Source organism: Musa acuminata, chromosome BXJ2-6, assembly GCF_036884655.1.
Source record: "Musa acuminata AAA Group cultivar baxijiao chromosome BXJ2-6, Cavendish_Baxijiao_AAA, whole genome shotgun sequence".
Taxonomy (NCBI): domain Eukaryota; kingdom Viridiplantae; phylum Streptophyta; class Magnoliopsida; order Zingiberales; family Musaceae; genus Musa; species Musa acuminata.
The window spans coordinates 15,029,119-15,055,714 of record NC_088343.1 but is presented as its reverse complement, the minus strand read 5'-3'; the positions used below and the strand labels follow the sequence as shown (position 1 = coordinate 15,055,714).

At 37.5% G+C, this 26,596-nt stretch overlaps 4 protein-coding genes across 4 annotated transcripts; 1 reads left to right on the top strand and 3 right to left on the bottom strand.

Moving 5' to 3' along the window:
* Window positions 1-8,663: 8,663 nt before the first annotated feature.
* LOC135615072 (V-type proton ATPase subunit c1) lies at window positions 8,664-12,766 on the bottom strand. The gene is made up of 3 exons (XM_065113084.1): window positions 12,585-12,766; window positions 12,205-12,490; window positions 8,664-9,119 (listed from the first exon to the last, which is right to left on the bottom strand). The coding sequence occupies exons 1-3, from the start codon at window positions 12,658-12,660 to the stop codon at window positions 8,987-8,989; spliced, it is 495 nt and encodes a 164-aa protein (XP_064969156.1). The 5' UTR covers window positions 12,661-12,766; the 3' UTR covers window positions 8,664-8,986.
* A 915-nt stretch (window positions 12,767-13,681) lies between these two features.
* On the bottom strand, window positions 13,682-19,058 carry LOC135615071 (chlorophyllide a oxygenase, chloroplastic-like). Its single transcript, XM_065113083.1, has 9 exons — window positions 18,900-19,058; window positions 17,697-17,942; window positions 17,165-17,269; window positions 16,801-17,076; window positions 16,563-16,710; window positions 15,967-16,151; window positions 15,730-15,842; window positions 14,926-15,220; window positions 13,682-14,246 (listed from the first exon to the last, which is right to left on the bottom strand). The coding sequence occupies exons 1-9, from the start codon at window positions 18,972-18,974 to the stop codon at window positions 14,067-14,069; spliced, it is 1,623 nt and encodes a 540-aa protein (XP_064969155.1). The 5' UTR covers window positions 18,975-19,058; the 3' UTR covers window positions 13,682-14,066.
* A 2,201-nt stretch (window positions 19,059-21,259) lies between these two features.
* LOC135615070 (serine/threonine-protein kinase SAPK7-like) lies at window positions 21,260-24,295 on the top strand. Its single transcript, XM_065113082.1, has 9 exons — window positions 21,260-21,482; window positions 21,588-21,662; window positions 21,752-21,853; window positions 21,928-21,981; window positions 22,076-22,168; window positions 22,244-22,336; window positions 23,437-23,541; window positions 23,621-23,719; window positions 23,801-24,295. The coding sequence occupies exons 1-9, from the start codon at window positions 21,363-21,365 to the stop codon at window positions 24,134-24,136; spliced, it is 1,077 nt and encodes a 358-aa protein (XP_064969154.1). The 5' UTR covers window positions 21,260-21,362; the 3' UTR covers window positions 24,137-24,295.
* Window positions 24,296-25,126: 831 nt separating this feature from the next.
* Window positions 25,127-26,055, bottom strand: LOC103988478 (NAC domain-containing protein 30-like). The gene is made up of 3 exons (XM_009407002.2): window positions 25,892-26,055; window positions 25,515-25,782; window positions 25,127-25,450 (listed from the first exon to the last, which is right to left on the bottom strand). Exons 1-3 carry the CDS (start codon window positions 26,053-26,055, stop codon window positions 25,127-25,129), a joined length of 756 nt encoding a protein of 251 aa, XP_009405277.2.
* Between the last annotated feature and the right edge of the window lie 541 nt (window positions 26,056-26,596).

The following is a 26,596-nucleotide window of genomic DNA, read 5'->3' as shown; positions in this document are numbered from 1 at the left end:
GATTTTATTATAAATCAAAATTTCTCATTAATCTATCTTCTACGATTTTACTTGATATTCTCTTGAGAGGAGATTTTCTAAATGAATCATGATTTTTCCTTGTGAGTTCTTGGAGTTATTACTTGATTTTTCTTTTAAAACAAGATCTCTTCTTTGTACTCCTATGATTTTTCTTGATATTTTATTTAAAGAAGATATTTACTATATGAATCATGTCTTTTGGTATTCAAATGATTTTATCCTTCATGACATGATTTCTTTGTATTTATGGCTTGCATGGCTTGAAATGTTTTGGTATGATGCATGCAATGATGAAATATTCATAAAGTTAAAATGATGTATGCAATACTTATGATAATGATGTACATGATGTATTTATTGCATATGATGTGTATCATGAATGCTTTAAATGATGAATGTTTGGTATCATGATCAACATGTTGATAAATGCTTGAAAATTTTAATGTTTGAGTATCATGTATGATATGCTTATTAATGATGATTGATTTATTTTTCGGTATCGTGCATGAAAAATAAGGTTATTGAAATTGTGTATGTTTTAATTTGAATATATAATGATGCACAAATAAGAATGATACTTACTTTTGTCATAATATGAAAATTGATATAAGGGTCTTCCCTTCTTTTTGACAATGACAAAGGGGGAGCAAGAATTTCTAGCGTGGACATCATGAAAAGAGGCAAACTAACTAGCTTGCACAATTCAAGATGAAAGCAAAAATTGCACTTCTTAAAAGAGAAGATACAAATGTAACATTTGCCAAATTGTTTGCTTGCCTCATGTAAAACATTATCTCTTGCTAGATTGGCATTTTTGCCAGCTTGTATGTTGCAAAACTTGATCACTTTTTCAAACATTTTGCTAGCTTACACTTTGCAAAGAAAGCAAAAATGACACTTCTAGAAGAAAGAGCTTGTTATTTTGAACATCACAAGCTTGCCTATCTTAAGAAACAAAAATTACAAAAGTGCTATCTTGCCTATCTCAAGAAGCAAAACTTGCAACTTGCACATTGCAATAGGAAGCAAGAATTATGAGCTTACACAAGAAAACTATCTTGCATTTGCTTTCGAAATGTTTACTAGCTTGTATATTGTGAAACTTACACATCGTAAAAATTGCTAGCTTGTAGTCTAAAGAGAAGCAAAAAGTTGCTATCTCAAAAGAAGCAAATGTGCTATCTTACCTATCTTAAGAGGCAAAAATGCTAACTTGCACATCTAGCAAAACTTGACAAATTTGCATATTTCAAGAAGCAAGAGTTGCTTTCTTGAACATCTCAATATTGCTAGCTTGCATGATGTAGAACTTGCTATCTTGAACATTACCAAAAGTGCTATCTTGTATGCAGTAAAACTTGCATATCTAAAACTTGATAGCTTGAATGTCCTAAGCATGATGCATTACTTGCTAAATTTTCTAGCTTCAAAACTGCATGATGATAAAACTTAATATTATGTTTTTCATCCAATGAGTTGAACTTATATTACAAATACAAAGAATAGTTGTACTTCTCCTTTTTGTTGATGACAAAGTGGGAGAAGTATGTTGATGACATGATATGCATAAGTCTATGCATGAGTTCATAATGACGTGTTGCAAGTATTCATGATGAATATTGCAATGACTTGAATTCAGTTTGAATTCAAGGTTCTATCAATATGGCATATTGATAGGGGGAGTTTGTTTAAACTCCGGGAGTCAAGTTTAACTCCGTCATCAATTGGTTGTCATCATCAAAAAGGGGGAGATTGTTAAATCTCGTATTTTGATGATGAAACCAATTGATAATTATGTTTATGTTTAATTGCATTTTGAGTGATGCAGGTCTACTCGATCAGGATTAGACAATTAAGGCAGGAGGAATTGACGTTGCGCCGGAGGAGATCACGTTAGGATATTGGATGGCAGAAGGCTTCGGACGTCGGGCATCGGGCCAAGAGCGGAATTGCGCCAAGGATATCGGCGTTGCGGAGATCAACCGCCGATTGGGCAACAAGCTGCAAGAGAGGATGATGCGCCAAAGAATCAGACGAAGCGCCAACCAATGATGTGCCGGGCAACAGAATGTCAATTTGTGTTGTAATAATTGTCTAGATCAGAGTAGAGTTTTAGCTTGTGTGTGCAGGATTAACTACGATAATGATGAAGACATAAAGCAAAACAAAGTGTCGGAGTCAAGCACGAAGGATTCATTGTGAGTTCAAGAGTTCGACGGAAGTCCGAAGGTTCGTCGGGAATGCTGCCGGAACTAGCCGAGAATGAGTAGGGAGCTTGCCGAAGGGTTTTTCGGAAGCTCGCCGGAAGGTTCGTTGGAAGTTCGCGGAGCTCGCCGAGAAAGATCGGAGTTTGCCGAAGAAGCTCGTTGGAACTCGTCAAGATCAAATCATGAAGTCTAGGAGCTTGCTGGGAGTCCGCAGAATGGTTTCCGAGAGTTTATCGGAAAACCGTCGGAAGTTCGCCGGAAGCTCACCGAAAAAAGTCTTGACTTACGGACTTTATAATAGCTTAGAAAATGTCTTTAAATTCATAGTTAGCACGTTAATTAGGGTTAGGATTTGGTGTTAATCTTATAATCCAAGTATGGGCCAATTGAGCCCGAGTTCGAACTGGTTTGGGCCAAGTTTAGAGCCCAACCAGTGAGCTGAATTGGCGAGAGCTGGGTGGTGACACCTCCTGGGCTGGGCGGTGGCACCGCTTGGCTGGGCAGTAGCACCGCCAGCATCGGGAACATAAGAGAATTCAAATTTTTGGAGCCCAAATTTGAATCCTCTTGAGGCCTATAAATACCCCTCAAGTCTCAGCTGAGAAAACAACTTTTTAAGCAGCAAGTGATTGAGAGAAAAGTCTTAGAAGAGTCTTTGCTAGTCTTGTTTTCAATTTGCTAGTGTTCACCTCCTTCTTTCTTGCTGAAAATCTGTAAGAGAGTGAACCGCTTGTAAAAGTTGTAAGAGGGGTATTTACCCTTCCCTTTCAAGAGATTTGCTAGTGGAAGGTGGGAGCCTCATCGAAGAGGGCCTCGCAAGTGGATGTAGGTCATTTGACTGAACCACTGTAAAATCGACGTAATCTCTGGTTTGCATTTACTTATTGTCATTTATATTACTGTAAACCATTTGCACTTTAGTGCTATACTGCTTTATCTCCATCTTACTTATCTCTTCAAGTTAAAACGCAATCGAAACGGTTTTAAACGAAAATGTTGCTTTTATCGTACGAAGTTTCCGAAAAGTGTTTAAATCGTGAAAAGTTTATCGCACTTCACCACTGCACTAATTCACCCCCCCTCTTAGTGCCACTCCGATCCTAACAGCTTCAAGTTTAATGATTTCTTTGCCTCGTATGTCCTATCATGATGAATATTTGAAATCATGTTTGATTTGAAGTAATGCATAATGATCATGCTTAATTAGTTTTCTTTCGAAATGATGCATGTTTTGATTTGATATAAATGAAATAGGCATGCTTGACGATTGATGATTGTATACTTTAAAAATGACGATTGACAATTGACAATTGATAATTCACGATTCACGATAATAAGAGTGGCTATTATACATAAATGAAATAGTGTCATGCTTGACAATTGTATACTTAATGATGCATAAAGTTGTAATGAAAATATTAAAATTTTGATACCATGATTTGATGATTTTATGCATGAGATTTTAAAGTTATACATGATGATTTTTGTGGTTTATTGATCTTGATGGTTTTTATGAAGAAATTTATTTTTCAATCCTAAACATTGATGCATGTTTTTATTTGACATAAATGAAAAAGACTTGCTTATACGAAATCAATCACTTAAAAAGTATCACATAAAAAGGAAAATATATTATTGGGTTTAAAATCATGAATCTATTTATGAATTTTGTGAACCTTAAATTGATTTTGATGGTTTGAATCTAATGGGTTTTATCGAAATCACGATCTTGATCTCTTGAAATTTATAACATGAAATCCTTTATGAATCAAGATTTCTTACTCTTTATTTTCTTACATTTTAAGAAAATTTTCAATATGAATCATAAGAGTTCTTATGCATGAATTAAAATCTTTTTTTCCTACATTTCCTTTTGTGATTTACTAAAGAGAATATCTTTTTTTAAAAATTCTTGACTTAAAATTTTATTTGAAAATCTCTTATTATTTGATCTCCTAAGATCTCTCTTTGAATATTTAAAGAGGAGAATTTTCTAGATGAATCATGATTTTGATGATCGAATATTTGATATGCATGAATTGAGATCATGATTTTGAAATATTTATCTCATCACCCAATTAATTCTTCTTGATACTCCTAATGTGATGAAATGAAATTATGCATGAAATACAAGTGGGGAGAAGTTATGATCATGTATGGTAGGATGCAATTTGATAAATTAATACCATGATGATTTGAAATATTTATAATTTGGAATGATGCATATGTTTTTTATTATGATGATATATGTGATGTATTGCATATGATGTGTATCATGGATGCTTTAAATGATAAATGTTTGGTACCAACAATCATGAAGTGATAAATACTTAAAAATATTGATTTAATGTTCGGTATCATGAATACTTTATTATCATACATGAAAATAGTGATAAATATTTTGAAAATTAATGTTTGTATATGTTAGATGATTTTACATTTTGTGCATGATGAGTTATAGTGATGATTGAAACAATGATTGAAATAATATGAATGATGATTTGGAATCATGCATGCAATACTTTAACGTATGATAATGATGCACGCAATGATGAAATATTCATGATAAAATAATTATTTTGACATTCAAGACTTGAATTTTTATATATGCTATTTACCTTTATCATGATTTAGAAATTGATGTAAAGGGTCTTCCTTTCTTTTTACCAATGACGAAGGGGGAGAAAGAGTTACTAATGTGCTATCTTGAATTGATGTAAAGGGTCATCTCAAAGAGAAATTAGCTAGCTTGCACAAGTCAAGAAAATACAAAAACTTGCTTACTTTCTTACATATCTAAAGAGAAGATGCAAATGTAACACTTGCCAAATTGTTTGCTTGCCTCATGTAAAACATTGTCTCTTGCTAGTTTGGCATTTTGCTAAGAAAGCAAAAATGATACTTCTCAAAAGAGAAGAAAGAGCTTGCTATCTTGAACATCACAAGCTCGCCTATTGTAAGAAATAAAAATTACAAAAGTGCTATCTTACCTATCTCAAGAAACAAAATTTGATAGCTTACAACTTGTATATTTCAAGAAGCAAGAGTTACTTTTTGAACATCTCAAAACTGCTAGCTTGCATGTTCTAAAATGTTATAAAAGTTGCTAGCTTGTATGAAGTAGAACATACTATCTTACTACCTTGCATATCTAAAACTTGATAGCTGGCATATTCTAATGTGATACAGTACTTGCTAAATTTTTGCTAGGTTGCATGATGTAGCATTTGCTAAATTTTCAAGCTTACAAATTGCATGATGATAAAACTTGATATTATGTTTTTCATGCAATATGTTGAACATATATCTAAATATATAAGAGTTGAAACTTCTCCTTTTTCTTGATGACAAAGGGGGAGAATTATGTTGATGGGCGGTGGCAATGGTGGCAAATGTTTTTTATTGATGATAAAACATATGTGATAACAAAGGGGGAGAACTTCTCTTTTTTGTTGATGATAAAACATATGTTGAACAAGACTTTTCGGTGGCACCGCCCAGCACTCGAAAGGACGAGCAATGGCACCGCCACCGACAAGTGGTGGCACCGCCAATAAACGGTCAATATGACATTGACAGGCGGTGGCACCGCCAGCTCCGAGAATCCAAGAGAATTCAAAATTTGGAGCCCAAATTTGAATCCTCTTGGGGTCTATAAATACCCCTCAATTCTCAATACAGAATACAACCTTTTGAGAAGTTAGAAATTGAGAAAAAGCTTTAGCAAAGTCCTTAGCAAAGTCTTATTTTCAATAGCTTAAGTGTTCACCTCCCTCTTTCTCTTTGAAAAATATGTAAGAGTGTGAACCACTTGTAAAAATGTTGTAAGATGAGTATTTGGTCCTTCCCCTTCAAAGAGATTTACTAGTGGAAGTTGGGAGCCTCATCGAAGAAAGCTTCGCAAGTGGATGTAGGTCATTTGATCGAACCACTTTAAATTACGGTGTTCCTTAAATGTGTGAGTGTTTAACTTTCTGAAACACTTATTTACTTGGTAGTAAACGTTTGGTTTTCATCTCCTTCCTTTACTCTTAGCTATCTTTACTAAGTCATCCTTTATCGAATCGAAATCTCTACACATTTGTGAAATCATTTTCAAACTTACGAGTTTTAATCTGCTGCACTAATTCACCCCCCTCCCCCCCCTCTCTTAGTGTCGCTTCGATCCTAACAGTAAACTCATTAATCATGATGCATTTATGATAATATTACTATTGCTTAAGAATTGACTAATTATATATATAATTTTTATGATAAAAATTCTCTCATTTTGATCTAAATATATTTACAAAAAAGCATTTGACTCTCTTTCTTGGTTTGTTTTATCTAGCATCGCAAAATGAACTTTTCGTCATTTATTTACTAGATTTTAGCTTATATTGCTTCTCCTAAGTTTAGGTGCTCAATGAACAACTATAATTCATGATTGTTTAGAAGTCAAAGATATGTTCAGTAACTCTCATCTATTCTCTTAGAGGTGAATGTAAAAAACAATAGAATCAAACTATTCATGGTCAAAAGTATCAAGATTTCCCACCTTGTATTTGTAGATGAGATCATGATTTATATAAGGATCACACCATATAAAAACTTGTCCAACACCTTAAAGTTGTACTTCTCCCTAATAGGTCTTAACATTAATAAGGGTGAATTTATTGTATTATTCCATAAACGTAGTCTGTCACATGTCAAGCATAGAGTTTATAATATCCTTGGCATCATCAAAGGACACTTGGCTTATTCCTTACTTGGGAACTTTCTTATAGAATTCATCCTAACATTTAGACTTAAATTATTGATAGATCTATAGGCAAAATCCTTGGCTAACAAAGACACTTTTGTCCTAAGATGGAAAAGTGATCTTAATAAACTCCATCCGCAACTCGATTCCTCTTGATTCCATCGTTAATTGTTGGACCACTAACAAATTTGCCAATAACACTAATAAATATAATAATTCTTTCTTTTTGGGCAACTCTATCTTTGCATCGAAAGATTAGACTCATCAGCTGGGACCATGTTGTAGTAACTAAGGAGAATAGGAGGGCTGAGGAAGAGAGATCTTAGCCTTGTAAGGTACGCACTAAATGTTAGATGTATTTTATCTGTTGTTAATAAGTTTAATTCTCTTAGGGCTAGAATCTTAATAGCCAAATAATTCTCTTAGAAAGATTTCTCCCATTTGGAAAGACATTACATCAATCATTTATTATATTTGTGAGAGTGTTGGAAGTCATAGGATCGATCATAATAGCATATTAGGCTTTTGGGTGACCCATGAATCTCTAATTTTTTTCCAACTTATAATGTGTTAAGGATCTCATTATAAATAGTATCTGGAATCTCTATTTTTTGCAAGATACCTTTCATCCTTTCTTGGTTGGTAAAATAGTAGGTATTCATTTGGCCCTTGAGTTCGATAATGACAGCTGGATTTGGAGCTCTCATCCTCAAGGGCTTGTGACTTGTAAGAGTATTTATAAATACTTAAGAGACCAATAAGTTGATCAAGAGAGGGGTTGGGATGGCTTGAAGGTTGCTCGGAGACTTTTTTGTGAAATCTTCTTTGGACGAATTGCCTATCTCCTTATGGCTTTTAAGCATCGTACATTGATCGTTATGTCGATCAATATAGTATTTGCAGCATTGGGATAGACTCAACAAAGCACATAGACCTTATCGAGACTTTCTTCAATCGAAACTGGACTTTAGATTCTCTCGTATGAGTGATTGGTTGAATGATGATTGAGCCACGGAAGAGAAATAACTTGGGAAGATCATCAGTATCAACTATTATTATTATTATTATTATTATTATTATTATTATTATTATTATTATTATTATTATTATTGTTGTTGTTGTTGTTGTTGTTATTGTTGTTATTATTATTATTATTATTATTATTATTATTATTATTGTTATTGTTATTATTTATTATTATTGTTATTGTTATTATTGTTATTATTGTTATTATTGTTATTATTATTGTTATTATTGTTATTATTGTTATTATTATTATTGTTATTATTATTATTATTATTATTATTGTTATTGTTATATTATTATTATTGTTATTGTTGTTATTGTTATTATTATTATTATTATTATTATTATTATTATTATTGTTATTATTATTTTGGAAGTGTTTCTCGTAAAGATTCATTCTAATGTCTCGATTATTTAATTGAACACAGTATTTATTTTAAAAAAAGAAAGAAGAAAATGAGATCTTCCCAAAAAAAATAAAAACAAAGAATATCAAACATTCTTTTAAAATATATTTATAATATTGATGAATCTAAGGATATGAGTACCTCATCTTGTCTTCACTTTCTATTTATACCTAATAAAAAAGATGATCTAAAAATTGTCTAATGCTGGTCAAGAAGAGACATTTATCAGTTTATATACAAATAACAGGAACAAACACAACGTCCATCAAATTGGGAGGTCATTTCTATTAGCAACCAAACAGGCAAAAACAATAATAAACTTGAAATCAGCTGAATTATCTATAAGGAGGCAACGTAAATCATTTAAATTTACTTCAAAGTCCTCACGGAATGGAGGCACGGCGTGGCGTTTGCCGTCATCTACAACTTGCAGTACAACAAGATTACAGTGCCAACTTATTGAGGATATAGCGTGAGTCCTGTAATGACTCTTATCCGTAGGAAGTTCTGGAATAAATTACGTGACGATCACAAAGGTCGACAAAAATATGCAGTAATTTTCCATAAAAGTGTATGGTCCAATCTTACTCTGCTCGAGATTGACCAGCCCGAGAGGAAAGGATGATGCCAACGATGAGACCGTAGAGGGCAAGAGCTTCCGCAAAGATGAGAATAAGGATCATTCCCACAAAGAGCTTTGGCTGCTGAGCATTGGCCCTACGACAGATGTAAATGGCAAAATAAGTCGAGTTTATATATCAGGAGACTAGATTAATTAACTAAAAGATGAGTCGGGCACGATCATTAAAGGGTGAACTTTCAAATACTTCACATAAGAAATACACAGCTGAAGACATGAGAATAAAGCAGACAGAAACCCCTTGGCTTTTACCGTATAGGCATAGAAATAAATAAGCCTAAATTACACATAAAATGATTTTTTTCCCCCTTTACAACAACCAAAGGCCAACAATGAACAACGGCTGAATTATAGGAAAAAAGTGCAAACAAAATAAGCATAAATCTACAAACATAGAAATACCAGGTACATCAAGAATAATAACCATGATTCACAAAGGAGCTGGAGGATCCATTAATTGTACCAACATCCAAGTTCATTGACAACGCAAATGTTTGTCAGACAGAGGGTTAATAGCATCAAACATAAGAAAGAAGCTTTGGAAATTTATCCCACCTTGTGACAGGGACAGTGCCCATGTACCAAGTCGGCTCCCCTAATCTCAAACCTGGCATTGACCCACCACATACAGAGACCTTTATGTTGTTTCTACTTCATAACTCGTAAGTCATCACTACATCCATGTCCATGAGGGTAGAACTTAACTGTGTTCAAAACATGCCATCATAATATTGGATTTCATCTCATAACCTAGAAGCTTTGTGATTATTAGGTAGCTGTCACAAAATTTAGACATATAAACTGATGCCTGCAAGGTCAATCCCATGACCATAACAATAAAGCTGTAATATTTGAGATTGAAATACTTAAAGGACCATGCAAACTCATCTTCAAAGTTGAATAATAGCTTTTGGCATATAAATACATGACCAAACAAAAATTGAAAAATAATGTCAAAAAAATATGCATCAAAAGCATATAAGCATTGATAGAAGATAAAAATGTCAAAATGAATAACAGTTTTTTTAAAATTATGCAACAATAGATGTCCCAGCCAATTCATTGCCTCAATTATTAAAAGACTGAAATAAGTACAACAAATGTTGTTTAAAATTATGCTTTGACATTTCTAATCAAGTCAAAATATTGTCCAGAATGATCTATAAATTTACATAAATTTAGTGCCTTTGAACTGGGACAACTCCTCGACCAGGTGTCTAAAAATCATGTATGCTATTGACATGAAAGTTACATCTTACCTTATGGTCTTTAAAGATATTCTATTCTCAGCTAAACAGTAAACCATATACCATATACATTCATCCTAAACAAACATCTGAGTCACAAGTTCTTGGTGTTCCTTCACTATCCTGATCCAGCTCAATCAGCAGACTACTAAATCAACAACTCTACTTTTCATAGAGAAATAACATGAGTTCACTATGACAGAGGGGTAAAATGACAAACACTCTTATTTGTCCAGAAACTGTTTTAAGAACTTTCCCACAAACAAAAGACTTTCAGTTGGCACTGAAAATACAGATTCACAGGTTTGAATGAAAGTCGTTCAACAGCCTACAGATATTTCTGTTGAGTTCTACCAATGTTGTGAGATCAACATATTAAAGCATTAACATTCTGACACTTTGCCAAAGACACCTTATCTTCTTTGCAAGGAAACTGTCTCTAGCTTTTGGCATGGCTCTCAATCAAACCATTAGCTCTAATAAGAAAATTCCAGAAACCTTCCAGTTCTAACCATTTAGTTTAATAACTTAAAAAGATCCATATATGAAAATCAATTATCATTTTATGATAAAATATTAAAAGATGAGACAAGTGTTTGAGTTTCAAACAACGTATTTGGATCAATTTTGAAAAACTCCCTTTGAGTTCAGAATTTAAACTCTTTCAAAGGGCACAAAGTTGAAACTAAATTTTGATTGAAACACAAAAATTAAGACGACAACTTTAGGCTGAAGTGGGGAGCTTCATGATAAGAGATGTTTTTATACACTTTGCGTCACAACTCAGGCTTGATGGGTTAACTGGTCTATCAACTTTGTTTAGCCCAAACCATTGACCAAAATGCTTAGGCTAAAGTTGATAGTAGTATACTCATTAGATCCTTATGAGTCAATCTTAATCTTGCCCACTTCTAATGTGAAACTAATTGGAGTGTTACAATTTTCCAACTCAAGAGCTTGACATCATCGTAAAGGTTTAACATAACCCATATCAAACCCTAGCATGATGCATGTGAGACGTAACCCAGTGATAGCTCTACGTCATGACAAATCATTTGACTCCATCCACATATAACTCTTTCCAACTACGCCCCCTCACCATACCCAAATACTAGATTGGCTCGGCTCTGATACCAAATGTTCCGATCCGGATCTGATGAGCTAACTGACCTATCAACTTAATTTAGTCTAAACCACTAGCCAAAATGTTTAAGTTGAAGTTAATAGTAATACACTCATCAGACCCTTATAAGTCAATCTTAGTCTTGCCCACTTATGATGTAAGACTAATCGAGGTATTATCCTTTAAACAGAAAACACAATATTCAATGTCACTAGATCTTTATAAATAAACACATTTTTTTTCAATATATTGTTTCACTTTTTCCTTTGAGTTAGCAATACAGCACTTTACCTGTTCATAAAATTTTCGTATATTTCCCCTAACTATATTTTGTACCAAACTACCATAATTCAACTCCATAAAGTTGAAACTACCAAAACTATGTTAGGCCGGTAACAAAACCAAACAGCCCATTGAACCTTGACAATTGGTCATCATGTATTTCCTTGTCAAACAACAGGTCCTGACATATGACTGTTTGTTCTTTTTCTTTCTTATTCTTCGTTTTTCATTTTTTTATTAATATGCTTTAATATAAACTTCTTGTGAACGCCACATTGCAATTTCAACCAACAAATTCAAGGAGCACTTCGGATATCTCTTGATTAACGATGTGCATTCTTGATCAAGCTAACGACGGCAATATATCTTCACGTATTTGAGAAATAAATAATCAAGATGCAATAGTAACACACACAGAAATAGCGAATAAAGTTTGCTAATCGAACCAGAAAAAGTCTATGCAGATCATTCTCAGATCTAGAGAGGCCGAATAGACAATGAAAGAACTACCTGACTCCAGCATCGCCCACGATGCCAATCGCCATCCCAGCCGAAAGTCCTGCAAGGCCACAGGCCAGCCCGGAAGAGAGATGCGCATACCCATCGAATAGGTAGTACGACTTGGCCTTGGGGTTGATCCCGGTGCTAATGATCACCGCAATAATGAGACCGTAGATCCCGAGCACTCCAGCCATGACGACAGGCACGATCGACTTCATCACGAGCTCCGGCCGCATCACGCCCATGGATGCCACCCCGACGCCGCTCTTTGCCGTCCCGTACGCCGCCCCCATGCCTGCGAAGAGCAATAAACCAACCAAATTTAGATCGAAAGAAGCTCGACGACGGAATCAAAACATAGAAAGCGCGGAGGAACGGCGAGAAACTACAGGAGAAGACAAGGGCCGCGGCGGCTCCGAGGAATCCGAAGAAGGGGGCGGTTTCGTCGCCGCTGAAGGTCGACATCGTTTCCGGGGAATTGGGGGATTTGAGGAACCCTAGTTTCTCGAGAGGAGGAGATGAAGAAGAAGAAAGAGCGGATGGCTTCTGGTGATCGGAAACGCTATTATTTTTGGGTCAGGAATCGGAGGACAAACAAAGAGAAACCCTTCTAATTTCCTAAAATTACAACTATACCCGAAGAAATACAATCTCTCTATGGGTGTGTTAGTCATTTCATTTTACTAATTACACACTCTTCTTCTGTCTTCGGACACGTGGGCACGTGAAACGCGTGTCACGGTGATGAACGGCATCTGATGGGAAGACCAGTTCCGCAGTGGTGTACGACTCGTTCGGAGCTGGATCCTCTCCAGTCATGACTCCATTAGAACCGTAAAATTCCATAACGGTTTCGACGTTTGCAGCCATCAATTTGATTGTGGTCAATCAGACGGCCAGTGGACCAACTCATGACATGTTGCATCGGGAAGAAAACAGTAGCGGATCGGATGCTCGTGGATTTTATCCTAACCCGAATATGACTAGCTATCAAGTAACCAAATCCAAATTTTAAATTGAAGCATACCCGAATCCGACTTAAGTGGATCAGGTAGATGTTTGCTTTAATGTTTCCTCTTGCATTATTTCTTATGTAAATTGAAGTTACTTAATGGAAAGAGATTGGTTTCTCTTCATATATTTTTGCTTCATTATATGCAAATGGGTAAGTAGAAAGGAACAAAAAAATCTTTGATGAAATGAACAGATTGATCATATAAGAGCAATTTATATGAAATTTCGGTTCAATATTATCTTTGAATAATTTTAGAGCACCACACTATAATTTTCATTAAAGCACACAGAGGACACCCCAATTTTGGGCAAAATATTCAGTCAAATCTGCAAGTATACTCCATTTAAGGTGCTTATTTCTGTGGTTGATGACCAGAGCTATATTGCAACTTAGATATGCCTTGTTTCCAGGAGAAAAATATAATAAAGGATTAATGAATAATGACATATAAAAAAGGACTAGTGGAGTATGTGCAGGGATTTAAAATTTTGGCAAGACTGAAGGATATTACCACACAATAGTTTAGTTTGGAATACAGCAGATTGCAGACATCAACGACAGAGAGGAGGTGAAGAATACAAAAATGTTACAGATAATGTACATGAAAAAATAATCAAGACATTCTTGCATGCCTTGGAATCCCAACTAATGTACAGCTCACTTTCACAAGAACAGCCAGATCATTCCAGATCAGCTTCTGCTTCAGAATGTGTGTGGTACTTGGATGTTTCTCCTTCATACTGAGCTTTACAGGGATCACGGCTATTAGACCTCCATCAACAATTCATTGTGTTTTCCATGAAATAAATGGCAGTGGGGGAGACAAGAGTAATATCTTAAAGGGACTTCTTGGGCATCAGAGATATTCATCTTGTTTCGTGGATGGTAACTGCTTAGCTCCTCTCTCGAGTGCATCTCTCCACCGGCGATATCGTACCCCAAGCTTGTCATATGAGACTGGCAAGTTCCACACATTGTCCCCGTTGAGCATCCGTTCCTGTTGGCCAATCACGAGCCGCAGGTCCTCATTTAACACCTGGTTTAAGAATTCAAATAGCATGAGAAGAATGTAAAGGATTGTAGGAGCTTTTGCTGCATAAATGCACCTCAATGGATCATCTTAAATATACAACTGTCTCTTGCTTGGAAGAGAGGTGCATTGTGGTGCATCTATTCATGTTCTTCCATATCAGTCCTAAAGAAGAAGAAACAAAAGACCTCCCTTTCTTCCTTTGAGTATGATTTTACAAAGTAGATAAATGCCCTATCTAAGCAATAAGTGCTTTCATGTCTGCTGCTAATATGAAATCTTTTTCAAATTTTCTATTTTGTAATCATAAATGAAATGATAGGTTTGAGAAGGTTATGATCTCATAGTGTCTTTGTCCCTTACATTTGTTATAGGATGGATTAGGTTTTCAATGCAAACAATTTTATTGGTATCATCTAGCAATGGCGTGCATGGATTCACAACTAAATTATGGGAGGAAAACTGATGCTGCTGAAAAAACAATTAACACTTCATGAAGATGATCAAATGGAAAAATTTTATCATGTTCTTCACATAATATCTTCCATTTTGCATATAGCTTTTCATGTCTTAGTAATTCTATCGTAGGTATTTTGCATTCTGCAATTAAAAGCAACGTATCTCAGATGTTTCGATTGCTGGAAATTTAATTGGAGCAAGGCATATTTTGGGTTGTAAGACTCACCTTCTCAGCAAAGTGTCTCCACAAGAGGTGCATAAAGGGGATGTTCTTCAAAAATGGGGCAAAATCCAGTGACATTCTGTACAGCAACCTTGTTTTCTGTCTAGAGGATGGCAAACATACATGAAGTTGATGTAAATGTGTGGAACATTGTCTAGTAGTCTTTCCCTTCAGTTTTCCAGGCTTTGAAATTCCGATTGTCGAGAAGACAATGCAAGGAGGCCGAAATTCCATGTCGATAGGATAAGGATCCCAGTACCCTTGCATGCCCGATGCCGGTGTGAGGAACTTCACCAAGCTGTACATTTTCAGATGATATTTTAGTCCAGGATTAGTGAACTGAAAAAGATGGAATAGTTCTTTATGTTTGAAGGAGTTCCGGTTTACATGAAGTATAAGCTCAAGTTTCCTTGGACATAATTGCATCGCCATGGAGGACATTAAAGCATTATGATTGATGAAATTGTGCACATCTTACACCTAAATACTAACCCAACCAGGCAGAAATCCTCTCCCATCAAGATTACAAGGAAAAAATGGATTGTAACAAAATTTATGAAAATCACCAGCATAAATTATGTTCAGCGCATCACTTTGCAATGGTAAAAGGATCAAGTTCATTGACTCACAACAGCATAGGATCATCTTTCTGACAGTGACATATTCTTCTATTTTTAATTATTCTTTGCACAAAGGAAGTGATTCTTCTTGGCATCTCGATTTGGTTGATGCAACCACAAAACTACTCCAGTATCATTCTTATTGATTCTATTGGCTTCTGGGTTCAATTTAAATCGCAAAAGATACCTTGGAACACTCCATCCCTTGGCAAATGTTGAGGTGTGAGTAAATGGAGCATGAGCAAGGTCAAGGAGGTTATCCAAAAGAAGCCCATGCTCAATGGGCAGCTCCATCACAATCTGTGCAGATGAAACAAGATTAGAACCAAGCACATTGTAAACTATTAGGAAAGTACAGTATTCAGAAGTTGCAGCACATTTTCCAGAGAAATAATGCACCATATCATCAAACTCAAATCTATACCTCTGCATGAACTTTAAAGCCTGGGGGAGGTTTCAAAGAAGGAATAGTAGCCATAGGAGGTGCTTCACCTGGCCAAATCCAAACCATTCCTTCTTGCTCGAAACATGGCAATGATCGAATCCGCACATTAAGCAGTTTGGTGGATGGCATTTTTTCACATTTCCCATCAGTTGAATATTCCCAACCTGAAATTTAATGAACCATGAACCATGCGAAAACCTTAATTCTTGCTTGAGCAGATGAGAATGTATACTACAAAAGAATACATCCAGTGTGTATTTCATGAAAGAAAACCAGAAAATTTTGCTTATTCTATGGTTCATGCAACAACATTAAAACATCCAGAATAAAAAAAATTAATGTCTTACATTATTTTGGAATCAATATATTATTAATATGTTCAGATTGAGAATATAATGGAATGGTGTCTACAGTTACAATAAGAATGCCGACTGTATCAAGAGTTGAAAACCAAAATTCTTTATATGAACTTCAAAACATTAAATTTTATGTGCATATTTTCAACTTTAAGGCTCCCACTGATGGTACAAGCAAATTCTGATCCAATGAAATATGTATGTTTTTCTCTAACTTACCATGGTAAGGGCACTGAATACGGCCTTCAGTCACTGATCCTAGATGAAGAGGACAGGCTCTGTGAGCACAGGTGTTCTGAACGCAGCCTGGTTGACCATCTTTTCCTCTGAATATGACCCATGGCTCCTCGAAAATATCTATTGGTATCTGAAAAAGCATTTAAGTTATAATGCAGAGAACAGAAGCAGAACCAGAGCCAAGGTTATCTCTCTTAATATAGAATAAGGGCTTACATACCATGGTATCATCTTTTAGATCACATGAGAATGCCACTGGATACCAAAAGTTTTTCAAGTTAGGGTGGTATGATTTGACAGGACCAGAGACATTTAGTCCTCTTCTGGGCAACTTATTTTGTGAGGTTTCTATGGATGATGAAGAAATGCTTGGAGATTGTGCCTCAGAATTAAATTGATCTGATCTCCTGTCATCTAATAGTCTTTCATTCACCAACTTTTCCATGTATGCTAACTTGTCCAATGCTGCACCTACCCTTGCTTCTGATATATGAACCTGATACATTTATGCAAGTAGTTATCATGATGATCAAGATTTATCCAAGCAGAAACTAGTCAGGATGCAATTAGAAACACTCCCATACCTCCCTGTGGGCCTGTGCAAGGTCTTCCTGCAACTCTGCAAGTTCCTTCTTCATGGTGCCAACTGACTTGAACTCACGAGCTAAAGGGTTAAGGACATCGACCACCTGCTTAACCAGAAATAAAGCAATCGGAATAAATCTGGTATGCATTACTTCGTGTTAGATATATTTTCCAGGTTCTTAGCCAAGGAGATAGTAGCTCAGAATATATGAATGCTTTAGCTACAATGCCAAAGGCCTTCTTCGATTCTTAACAGGCATTACCAGAATGTTTTGTATTATTTGTTGGCAATCTGATAGAAGCTCAGATTACAATCTTGAAAATGGCAATTTCAAACATGAGCAAAGCAGGAAGCTATTATTGACTTAAAAGGATGTGTATTTGCAATGTCATCCAGGAGATAAGCTTTAGCAGCATGACCTACATGTCATCCAGGATACGAAGACCTTTTCGTGATTAGATTAGTATAGTGCTAGCATGACTCTAAATGTGTATATCATGGAAAGTTCAAGAAACATGGATCATAAGCACCTTCTCATGAAGAAGCATAATGCTTAGCAAGTCTTGACGAGCCCTCCAGTCACAATATTGAATATCAAACATGGCTACTTCCAGAGCTTGGTTCATATCCAAGAGTTTCCCCTTAAAATGTGGCACTCTAGGCCTAGGATCTTCCACATCAAAAATGGCTTCCCAAGTGCTCCTCTTCTCCAAGCTACCTCTCTCTTCTTCTCCAAACACAGCAAAAACCTTTATTCCGTTTCTGCCACCATTACCCTTCACAAGTTCAACACAGCAAAAACAAAAAAGAGTAGTTCAGGTGAATGCATGTGTTCTTTCAACTCATTTGATTCAACAATATATCAAAATTAGGAAAAACAGTAGAAAACCAAAGCCTATTAAAACAACTCTTCACAGCTAATCTGAAACAGATATTCCAAGTAGAGAAACCATTAAGGTACCATAAATGAACAGTTGTTTAGGATGCTGGTTTTGACATGTAAAATACATCTCCTTGGATGAAGATGCTTTTTAGCTAAACATTTCGAAGATAAAATACAATTTAGTATAGATATTGCCAAAAAAAAAACCTTCAAAATATTTAAGAAAATGTTGACTTCAGCATGCTGGATCACTAGTTCATTGTGTAGGCCAGTTTTGTCTCAATAGGAAAAAAATGGATTCTTCATGCTATATTAGAATACCATGATTTACAATCTAAATGTCACAGTCCTGAACTGTGCTGGTTAGTCAAACGTCTGGTGACATGACAACTGAAACTTTTAGACAGGTTCAAGACTTCAGTGAAAATGCAACTACAATAGCATGGCATAAAAGCATGAGGATATGTATGCTTTCTAACAACAAAACTACCTTTTCACCATTACTTACAATGGAGGAGAAGAACTATGTCTATGTCCTTTTCTACAAAATGCATTTCTTTTTGAGGAAATCCTTTCTACAAGATTAACAAAAGGATTCAGAAAATGATGATCTCAGTTGGTCTTCAAATCATGCTCTGACACCATCATGTCTGCAAAAAATTTGACTCCCTAGTTTGTCAAAACCCACAAATTTATGATCGAAGCCAAGCGATCTTCTCCGATCACACAGCACACTGTGGAGGCAAAGATTATACGATGTTCACCAAGATGCAATCTTGGCAAATGGATGCCGAAGCTTCGACAAACAAACATGAACAAGCGGATGAATCCTCTCGAGACGGAGAGCTACCTTCTTGGAGAAGGACGTCAGCGGGCGCCGAAGCGAAACGGGGAGGAGAGACAACGCTGCTGCGGCCGTCGCCATGGCCGTCAAGGGGCGGAAACAAGACCGGACCTGGTGCCCCTCGTTTGGATGCCCGATTTGGGGAATCGGGTTGGCGAGCGGCGGGCGCTGATAAGAGCCCGAGCGCGCCGCACGAAATCTGGGTCGGCCGCCCACGAGTCGACACGTGGACTTACGACCGACGTATTGGCCGCCGAGGTGGATGCGGCAGCCTCCACAAGCTCCCGCGGGGCCCGCGACCGAGAAGCTACTAAAATCTTGCCACGTCATCCCATAGCTTGGCTTATAGATTTTTCCTTCCTATTTTTCATGGTGTACGCAGGCACTGTACCCAAATGGTACCCAGTGGGACCCAAAGGGTCCGAATGCCTTAATCATTTCCCTTATCGTGTGTTGTGGATGAAATCCTTTTCTATCATATATTAAAGTCTATCCGATCTGTTTAAACTGATCCAAATGTTTCTGCCTTTGTAGTTTAAATTATCAAGATTTTAGTCACGAAAACCATCTCTTTTATCTATAAATATCATCCTTCTAATATATATATATATATATATATATATATAAAAGATTAATATCATTTGTGAGTATATTTAAGAATCATTGGAGGTGATAAAGATAATTTTATTCCATGCGAACTCAATCAGTTCTCATAGTGCTTTGGGATATATCCCGCATCAATGACCGATAATAACCGTCATATCTTATCAAAATCAGAAAATGATCAGACAATTTATCTAATCTTATCTCAGGTCATTCAATAAGAAAACTTAGAGATCAAATATAAAAAGGAATTAATCAGCTCACGCTAAAAGCAAAGACTCTTTACACACTAAATCAGTCATACAACTTATCCTACACTGTCTTTTTCCCTTTGTTGACTTAAGCATCCGAAGGATTACATTGGACAATCCTCGACGCCGACTTATCATGCACAGGATCATACACTAGGACAATCCAATCTCGGGAAAAAACTTTGCAACCAGAAAAATCCTGATCCACCTACTTGATCATTCCTCGACAATATATGACTTTCGATTGGACGATCAATATAATTTTCTCTCACCAAAAATTTCATATAAAACAGAAAAAAATATCTCAATAAGTTTATATGTTTAATAATGAATTCACTGAATCAGTCGTGGATACTCATCACACCACCCGGAGGTACATCTATTTGGCACATAAATGTTTGTGTGTGCTCTTGGCTAACTGTGATGGGGAGGTAAATCTGTTTCACCATTTAATCATTTGTCTTATATGGACTTGTTTTGTTTACATATAATCTTTCTTCAGCATTCATAACAGCATCATAGAATATGTACAAACAAAGACCATACCTAACTTAATTTGACTGAACTCAGATTATTCGAACACAAAGTTTGATTCAATGTCTTGTTACATAATGTTTATCTTGTGATGTATGAAAGCAGTCATATTAAGTACAAGGTTAGCTTGTCATGGGCGAGGATTGTATGGCATGATTGGCCAAAAGGGCATTCTTTAATGCCCTTTTTTTAATAGAAAATATCATAAAATAAATGAAACATGAACATATCTAATCACCTTTCTATTACATATCTATAAAGAGATCCTCTTGTGATTTTTTTTTTGCTTAGATCGGACAAAGCCACACATGTAAAATAAGGATTCCATCATGCAAAAGACACGTAGATGGACGCAGAATCGAGTGAGCATGACTAAGATCAAACGTGGCGATTTGTCTGCCTTCCAATATAGTCTTTAAGAGTGGTGGCATGTGATTTGATGACTCCACTAGTTTTGGCTATTGAATAGGAAAAGGAGTCCGACATAATTCTATGGGTGAGTGACATGCAATAATTCGTCAGTGATATATATAGAATAATATATTCCTTGGTGGTACAAAAGCATGCTTTTAACTAAAATTAATGTAATTGGTGTCTCGTACAACCTCCATATGCAATCCGACATCAACTCGAATGTTACAAGAAGTTAGGTTTCGAGGAATCCGATATTATATTTCGTGTTTGGCTTCAATTTTGGATGCTCATATATATATATATATATATATATATATATATATATATATATATATATATATATATATATATATATATATATATATATATATATAAAGATGTTACATTAGTTCCCCAATACGAATTGTTCGCGCCACTCGTCCGATCGCCACTGGCGCAGCAAGGAAGCAATCGTAGCCGCCTAAGTAGCGTAACTTCTGTTCCGTACCCGTTTGTGGGCCCCGCGCAGGACCAACATGTGGGGTACCAAAAAATATTCAATCATGAGGAAGGTAGGGAAGCGGGCACCAAGTATAGACCAGCCTTCCCCCGAGTCCAGAGACGACTGTGGTTGTTGCTGGTAAAGCCGAAGGCTTTCGAGCTTGGCGAGGAGGGAAGGTAGAGGAGGATGGAGAAGTACGAGGTGGTGCGCGACATCGGATCTGGTAACTTTGGTGTGGCCAAGCTGATGCGCCACAAGGACACCAAGGAGCTCGTCGCCATGAAGCACATCGAGCGAGGTCAACGGGTGAGCTCCATTGCTCGTTCGCTCGATCGATCGGATTGGTTTGGTTTCGTTTGGTTTTCTTTCGCGTCTCCTTCTTTTTCTGATTCGTGGTTTTTGGGGAAGTAGATAGATGAGAACGTGGCGAGGGAGATCATCAACCACCGGTCGCTTCGTCATCCCAACATCATCCGCTTCAAGGAGGTCTGGGGATTCCTTCGAATCGAAGAGCCCCCTCCCCCCCCTCTTGTCCTCGTTTTTCTTTTTGATTGGCATCGGAATTCTCTCTTCAGGTTGTGTTGACGCCGACGCATCTGGCGATCGTGATGGAGTACGCCGCAGGCGGCGAGCTCTTCGAGCGGATCTGCGACGCCGGAAGATTCAGCGAAGACGAGGTTCCCGAATTTACCCTTCTCGATCGTCTTCTTCACAAATTAACTCGAGAATTAGTATCGATTTCCTCTTGCAGGCGAGATATTTCTTCCAGCAACTCATCTGTGGTGTCAGCTACTGCCATCTCAGGGTACAAAATTACCCTAAAATTTGCCTTTTTAACCCCAAAATCGAAGATTAATATGAACTTACAACTATATTCGATACGTAAAACAACCCTTCAGCAAATTTGCCACCGGGATCTGAAGCTGGAGAACACCCTGCTCGATGGCAGCCCGGCGCCGCGCCTCAAGATCTGCGATTTCGGCTACTCCAAGGTGTTCCCCTTCTCCGGATTATTAGCAGCTCAAAACATCAACACGTACCATTAGAATCTCTATCCGTTGTCGCAGTCGTCGCTGCTGCACTCGAGGCCGAAATCGACGGTGGGGACGCCCGCGTACATCGCCCCGGAGGTTCTCTCCCCCCGTGAGTACGACGGAAAGGTGACCCGCTCCTCCTCCCTCGTTTACTTGATCACTACCAGCATATGGTCTCCATCGATAGTGTCGATACTATGCAGTCAATGAGGACTGCGTCTTGGGGAGCGGGGAAGCACGGATCTGGACCCTTTAACAGAGGGGCCCCGCCTCAAGATTCGTGAATGGGCCGGAAAGGACCCGGCACGTGGCTTGGGGGCCACGTCTGGTGCCGTTGAGGTTGGGTGGGAAGAGGGAGGGGGAACGAGGTTGGTCCTCTTGTTGGAATCCTCCTCTTCGTTTATTGACGGGAATGAATCTGTCCCATCAATTACTGGATGGACATTGTCACATTGGATGGTCCTTGATGAAAACAGCCGACTGTCAAAGGATACTTGGTCAAAATGATATTTTGACCCGTTAATTTGCAAGAAAAAGAAGCTACTCTGAAAGATAATTGCTTGAAATGTTTTATATGGACAAGGAAGAGAAATAATTAGCCTTTCGGATGGATTCTTTTGGCTCATTATAATGGTAGATAAATCCATATGGTCTTGGGGTACTTTGATCTCCTGTCCTACAAACTGAATGATACATACAGTGATGTAGACCGATCAAAGTAAATGGTGATCTTTGTGATAAACTTTACATCAAAGTACAAAAGAGTATGGTTGATTTTTATAGGCCTGTGTCTAGCTTGTGGATTTGTGTTCATGGAATGAATCAGTTGCAGTTGACTTGTTATTGTGAATGTTGTGTTATATGGCTATGCATCAATTCAAGAACAAGACAAATTATTCTTCCATATTTCTTTTGATGACATTATCCTTTCATCTACTCCATGTTGTTCTTTCATCTCCAATTTCGCAGATGCTGTTGTTTGCAACACATCACATTTTCTTTTTCCCAATAAACAACGAGAGTGGTATCTCATTGTAGAATCTGCAGTGTCTTTTTCTTTCCTGACAACCTTCTCTTCCAAACGGAAGTGGCCTAGTAGATGACTGCTATTGCATGGTGTAGTCTTTCCTAATGTATATTCCAGTTCACAGCAGTTTGCCTGTTGTGTTTTCGACTTAAGCAACATGTTACTTGTGCATCTAATTTTGTGCTAGAAAAATGTGTAGCAAGCAGATGTATGGTCATGTGGAGTAACTCTGTATGTCATGCTGGTGGGAGCCTACCCTTTTGAGGACCAAAACGATCCCAAGAACATCAGGAAGACCATCAGAGTAAGACTGCAAACTGATCTTTTTTCTTTAGAATTCTTTGATTTATCTTGACATAACCCAATAACCATTGTGATTGCAGAGAATAATGTCGGTGCAGTACAAGATACCAGACTATGTTCACATATCACAAGACTGCAGGCAACTCATTTCCCGCATCTTCGACGCCAATCCGATGAGGGTAATTCTTTGAAATGTTTTCCACGCTCTACTTGTAGAAGAATGGTATGACTGGATTGGCATGTAATGTAATGCTATGCAGAGGATCAAAATAAGGGAGATAAGAACCCACCCTTGGTTCCTGAAGAATCTCCCCAGGGAGCTCACAGAAGCAGCACAAGCAGTGTACTACAGGAGGGACAACAGCATTCCCCCCTTCTCCACCCAGAGCATCGATGAGATCAGGAAGATATTAACAGAAGCTAGGACACTTCCAAAGCCATCTCGGTCGATTTCCGGCTTTGGGTGGTCCGAGGTCGATTCTGAAGAAGAGGATAATAAGGAAGAGAACCAAGAGGTGGAAGAAGAAGAAGAGGATGACGAGTATGATAAGACAGTGAAGGCAGTCCATGCTAGTGGAGAGTTCCACATCAATTGACATGTAAGTATGGATCTCATTGATGTAAGATACAAACCATCTTGCCTACTCCTCTGCTGCTTGTGTTGATGGATGACCCGTTTATTTTACAAGTATGTCTGTGTAGTAATTCAAGAATTTTATGGAGTTATTTTAAGACTTGAAGCCAAGTATTTCTTATGATATGTTTATTTTACTTTATATGTATATATATATACATATATGTATACATATATACATATATGTATATGTGTGTGTGTGTATATATAAACAGTTTACAGAGCAGCTTAAAAAGAATGATATCTCAGAGAATATGGAGATTATAAACTACATTAGAATTGCTAATAGTATAAATGCTGTGTATGGGTTATATTAGAAGTTACTATGCATCTCGATAGATGTTTATTTCAAAGTAACAATTGTTATAGACACCAGTAGTATAGTTATGATATGATACGTATATGTACATTATATTTTTTAATGCTGTACAAAGTTCTTCAGACTTTTTCTTTTTATCTCTCATCTGTGAATATATTAGCAATATGATCAATTTTCACTATGCTAATCATGGAGTTCCTGTATTAAGGGTTAACATCTAAGTTAACACATATGAGATCATATATCAAGACAATCCAAAAACTTCAACTGTCATATTGTGATGCCCACCCAATTCTTTGAATCTAAGTTAAGCTTGTTTGTTCAAAGTGCATTTCTTAATTCTTCTCCAAGAAATCATTCGATTAACTATTTTCATCAATTATTGTACATGTCAAACACATTCACACAGTTGATCTTACTGGCTACCAAAACATGAGTGCATCATATTACAAGGTTTATTAACAGTACAAACCAAGTTCTCATCAAACTCAGAAATCAATCAGGGCTTGTTTCATATCACTACATTCCTACTACTTATGATTGCATGGTAGAACTCTTTGACTTTGCTACCATGCTTTATTAGCAACATAACAGCTGAAGAGACCATTAATGTCGGCATCATGAGCTATCAAACTATGGAAGAAAACATGCTGTGCTTGATTCATTAGACTGTGACAAGGAGAGCAACTTGTCCAAAACCTTCCAATCCATCATATGCCCATTACGGTTGCTTCTCTTCTTACCGGCACTCGTCTCATCATTGCCTACGACATCACCTTCAAGAATCTCCGCCCGTGGAATGATGCTATACCCAACAGCTCTCTCATCACAAAAGTTGCCTCTCATGCTCACTGTGGTTTCAAGACTGTTGTTGTAGGTAGCACTAACATTGCTGGCGCATGGCCTTTGAGTAGGTGTTGGCTTTTGGAATGCTCTACATACGACCCAACCTTCTTCCTGCAATTCCTGTAATTGAATGAGCATGATACCAAGTGCAGAATGATGCAGTCGACTGACTTGCCTGAGAAGATGCAAGTTCACTGGATTGAAGACGGTATTCATGCATGAGCCAATCGGTCTTCCTCCCATTTGGAGCTCTTCCCTTGTCGAACACAAGAGTCTTCCTCAACCCTATGAATCGGGAGCTCGAAATCACCGGTTTGTCTCGCCCCGTTGCTTTCCAGAATCCAGCAGCGGTGGCTCTGTTGGTGCGAGTTCCACTTGGATACTTCCTGTCCTTGTGGCTGAACAAGTACCACTCCCTTTGCTCGTCATGCCCATGCCTGCACCTGTCTATATATCGATCGAAGAGAGAGAGAGAGAGAGAGAGAGAGAGAGAGAGAGAGTTTAAGGCTACTATAAGAATCTTACAGTAAGTTCTCCATGGACAGATATCACGAAACTTGGAGATCCCATGGTTCTATTCCGTAGAGATCGACATCCTTAATGACAACAAGATCGATCTTCTGAGAAGCCACCTTCGTCGCAAGGTAGTATCCGACGAGCTCTTCCTCGGTGGGGTGGAATCTGAAACCAGGTGGAACGCAAGAGTCCACCTCCATTGCCAATTCACCTGCAGACCACCACAGGTTGGAGAAGATGGTACGTGAAGCACGTAGTAAGCCCTAGAGAACGAACCTTCTTAGATGTCCTACAATGCATTCTCTTTGAGTGCACTACAATGTTTGGGGTTCCATCAACATCCACCACCGCGCGCCCCACACAGATCTGAAAGGGTGAAGGCACTAACGATGACCATGAGCCGCAAACAAATTGACCGCTTACCACTTGTAACTCGATCTCATGAGCATGCATGAGTGATCATTTCAAAGGAAACGGATGAACGGTGTTAATGTATATTTTGGATCCAGGCCATGTCATGACCGACATCATACCACGCTACAGCTAAAGTCAGCAAGAGGAACACCCCCACGCGCCGAGCCAGAATTTATACCAAGGCATTGCTCGGTACGGCCCGTCTCGGAAAGCTCAGGATAGCGCCACATGGCGTCGTTCTGTGCGTTCCGGGATGACGGCCGCATAAAGGTACCATCTCACCTCTCGAGGATCACCACGCCAAACCCACGTATGACTGACCCTCGT

Excerpts from the sequence above, each read along its gene's own strand:
- LOC135615072 (XM_065113084.1), bottom strand. The coding sequence starts at position 12,660 with ATGTCGACCTTCAGCGGCGACGAAACCGCCCCCTTCTTCGGATTCCTC. Across the intron at positions 12,491-12,584 it reads CGCGGCCCTTGTCTTCTCCT|GCATGGGGGCGGCGTACGGG; the intron begins GTAGTTTCTCGC and ends TGCTCTTCGCAG. Across the intron at positions 9,120-12,204 it reads GTGGGCGATGCTGGAGTCAG|GGCCAATGCTCAGCAGCCAA; the intron begins GTAGTTCTTTCA and ends CATCTGTCGTAG.
- LOC135615071 (XM_065113083.1), bottom strand. The coding sequence starts at position 18,974 with ATGGCGACGGCCGCAGCAGCGTTGTCTCTCCTCCCCGTTTCGCTTCGG. Across the intron at positions 17,270-17,696 it reads TTATGCTTCTTCATGAGAAG|GTGGTCGATGTCCTTAACCC; the intron begins GTGCTTATGATC and ends CTGGTTAAGCAG. Across the intron at positions 16,152-16,562 it reads TATTCAGTGCCCTTACCATG|GTTGGGAATATTCAACTGAT; the intron begins GTAAGTTAGAGA and ends ATTAAATTTCAG.
- LOC135615070 (XM_065113082.1), top strand. The coding sequence starts at position 21,363 with ATGGAGAAGTACGAGGTGGTGCGCGACATCGGATCTGGTAACTTTGGT. Across the intron at positions 21,663-21,751 it reads ACATCATCCGCTTCAAGGAG|GTTGTGTTGACGCCGACGCA; the intron begins GTCTGGGGATTC and ends TTCTCTCTTCAG. Across the intron at positions 23,542-23,620 it reads ACATCAGGAAGACCATCAGA|AGAATAATGTCGGTGCAGTA; the intron begins GTAAGACTGCAA and ends TTGTGATTGCAG.
- LOC103988478 (XM_009407002.2), bottom strand. The coding sequence starts at position 26,055 with ATGGAGGTGGACTCTTGCGTTCCACCTGGTTTCAGATTCCACCCCACC. Across the intron at positions 25,783-25,891 it reads CCATGGGATCTCCAAGTTTC|GTGCAGGCATGGGCATGACG; the intron begins GTGATATCTGTC and ends ATATATAGACAG. Across the intron at positions 25,451-25,514 it reads GTGAACTTGCATCTTCTCAG|GAAGAAGGTTGGGTCGTATG; the intron begins GCAAGTCAGTCG and ends CAGGAATTGCAG.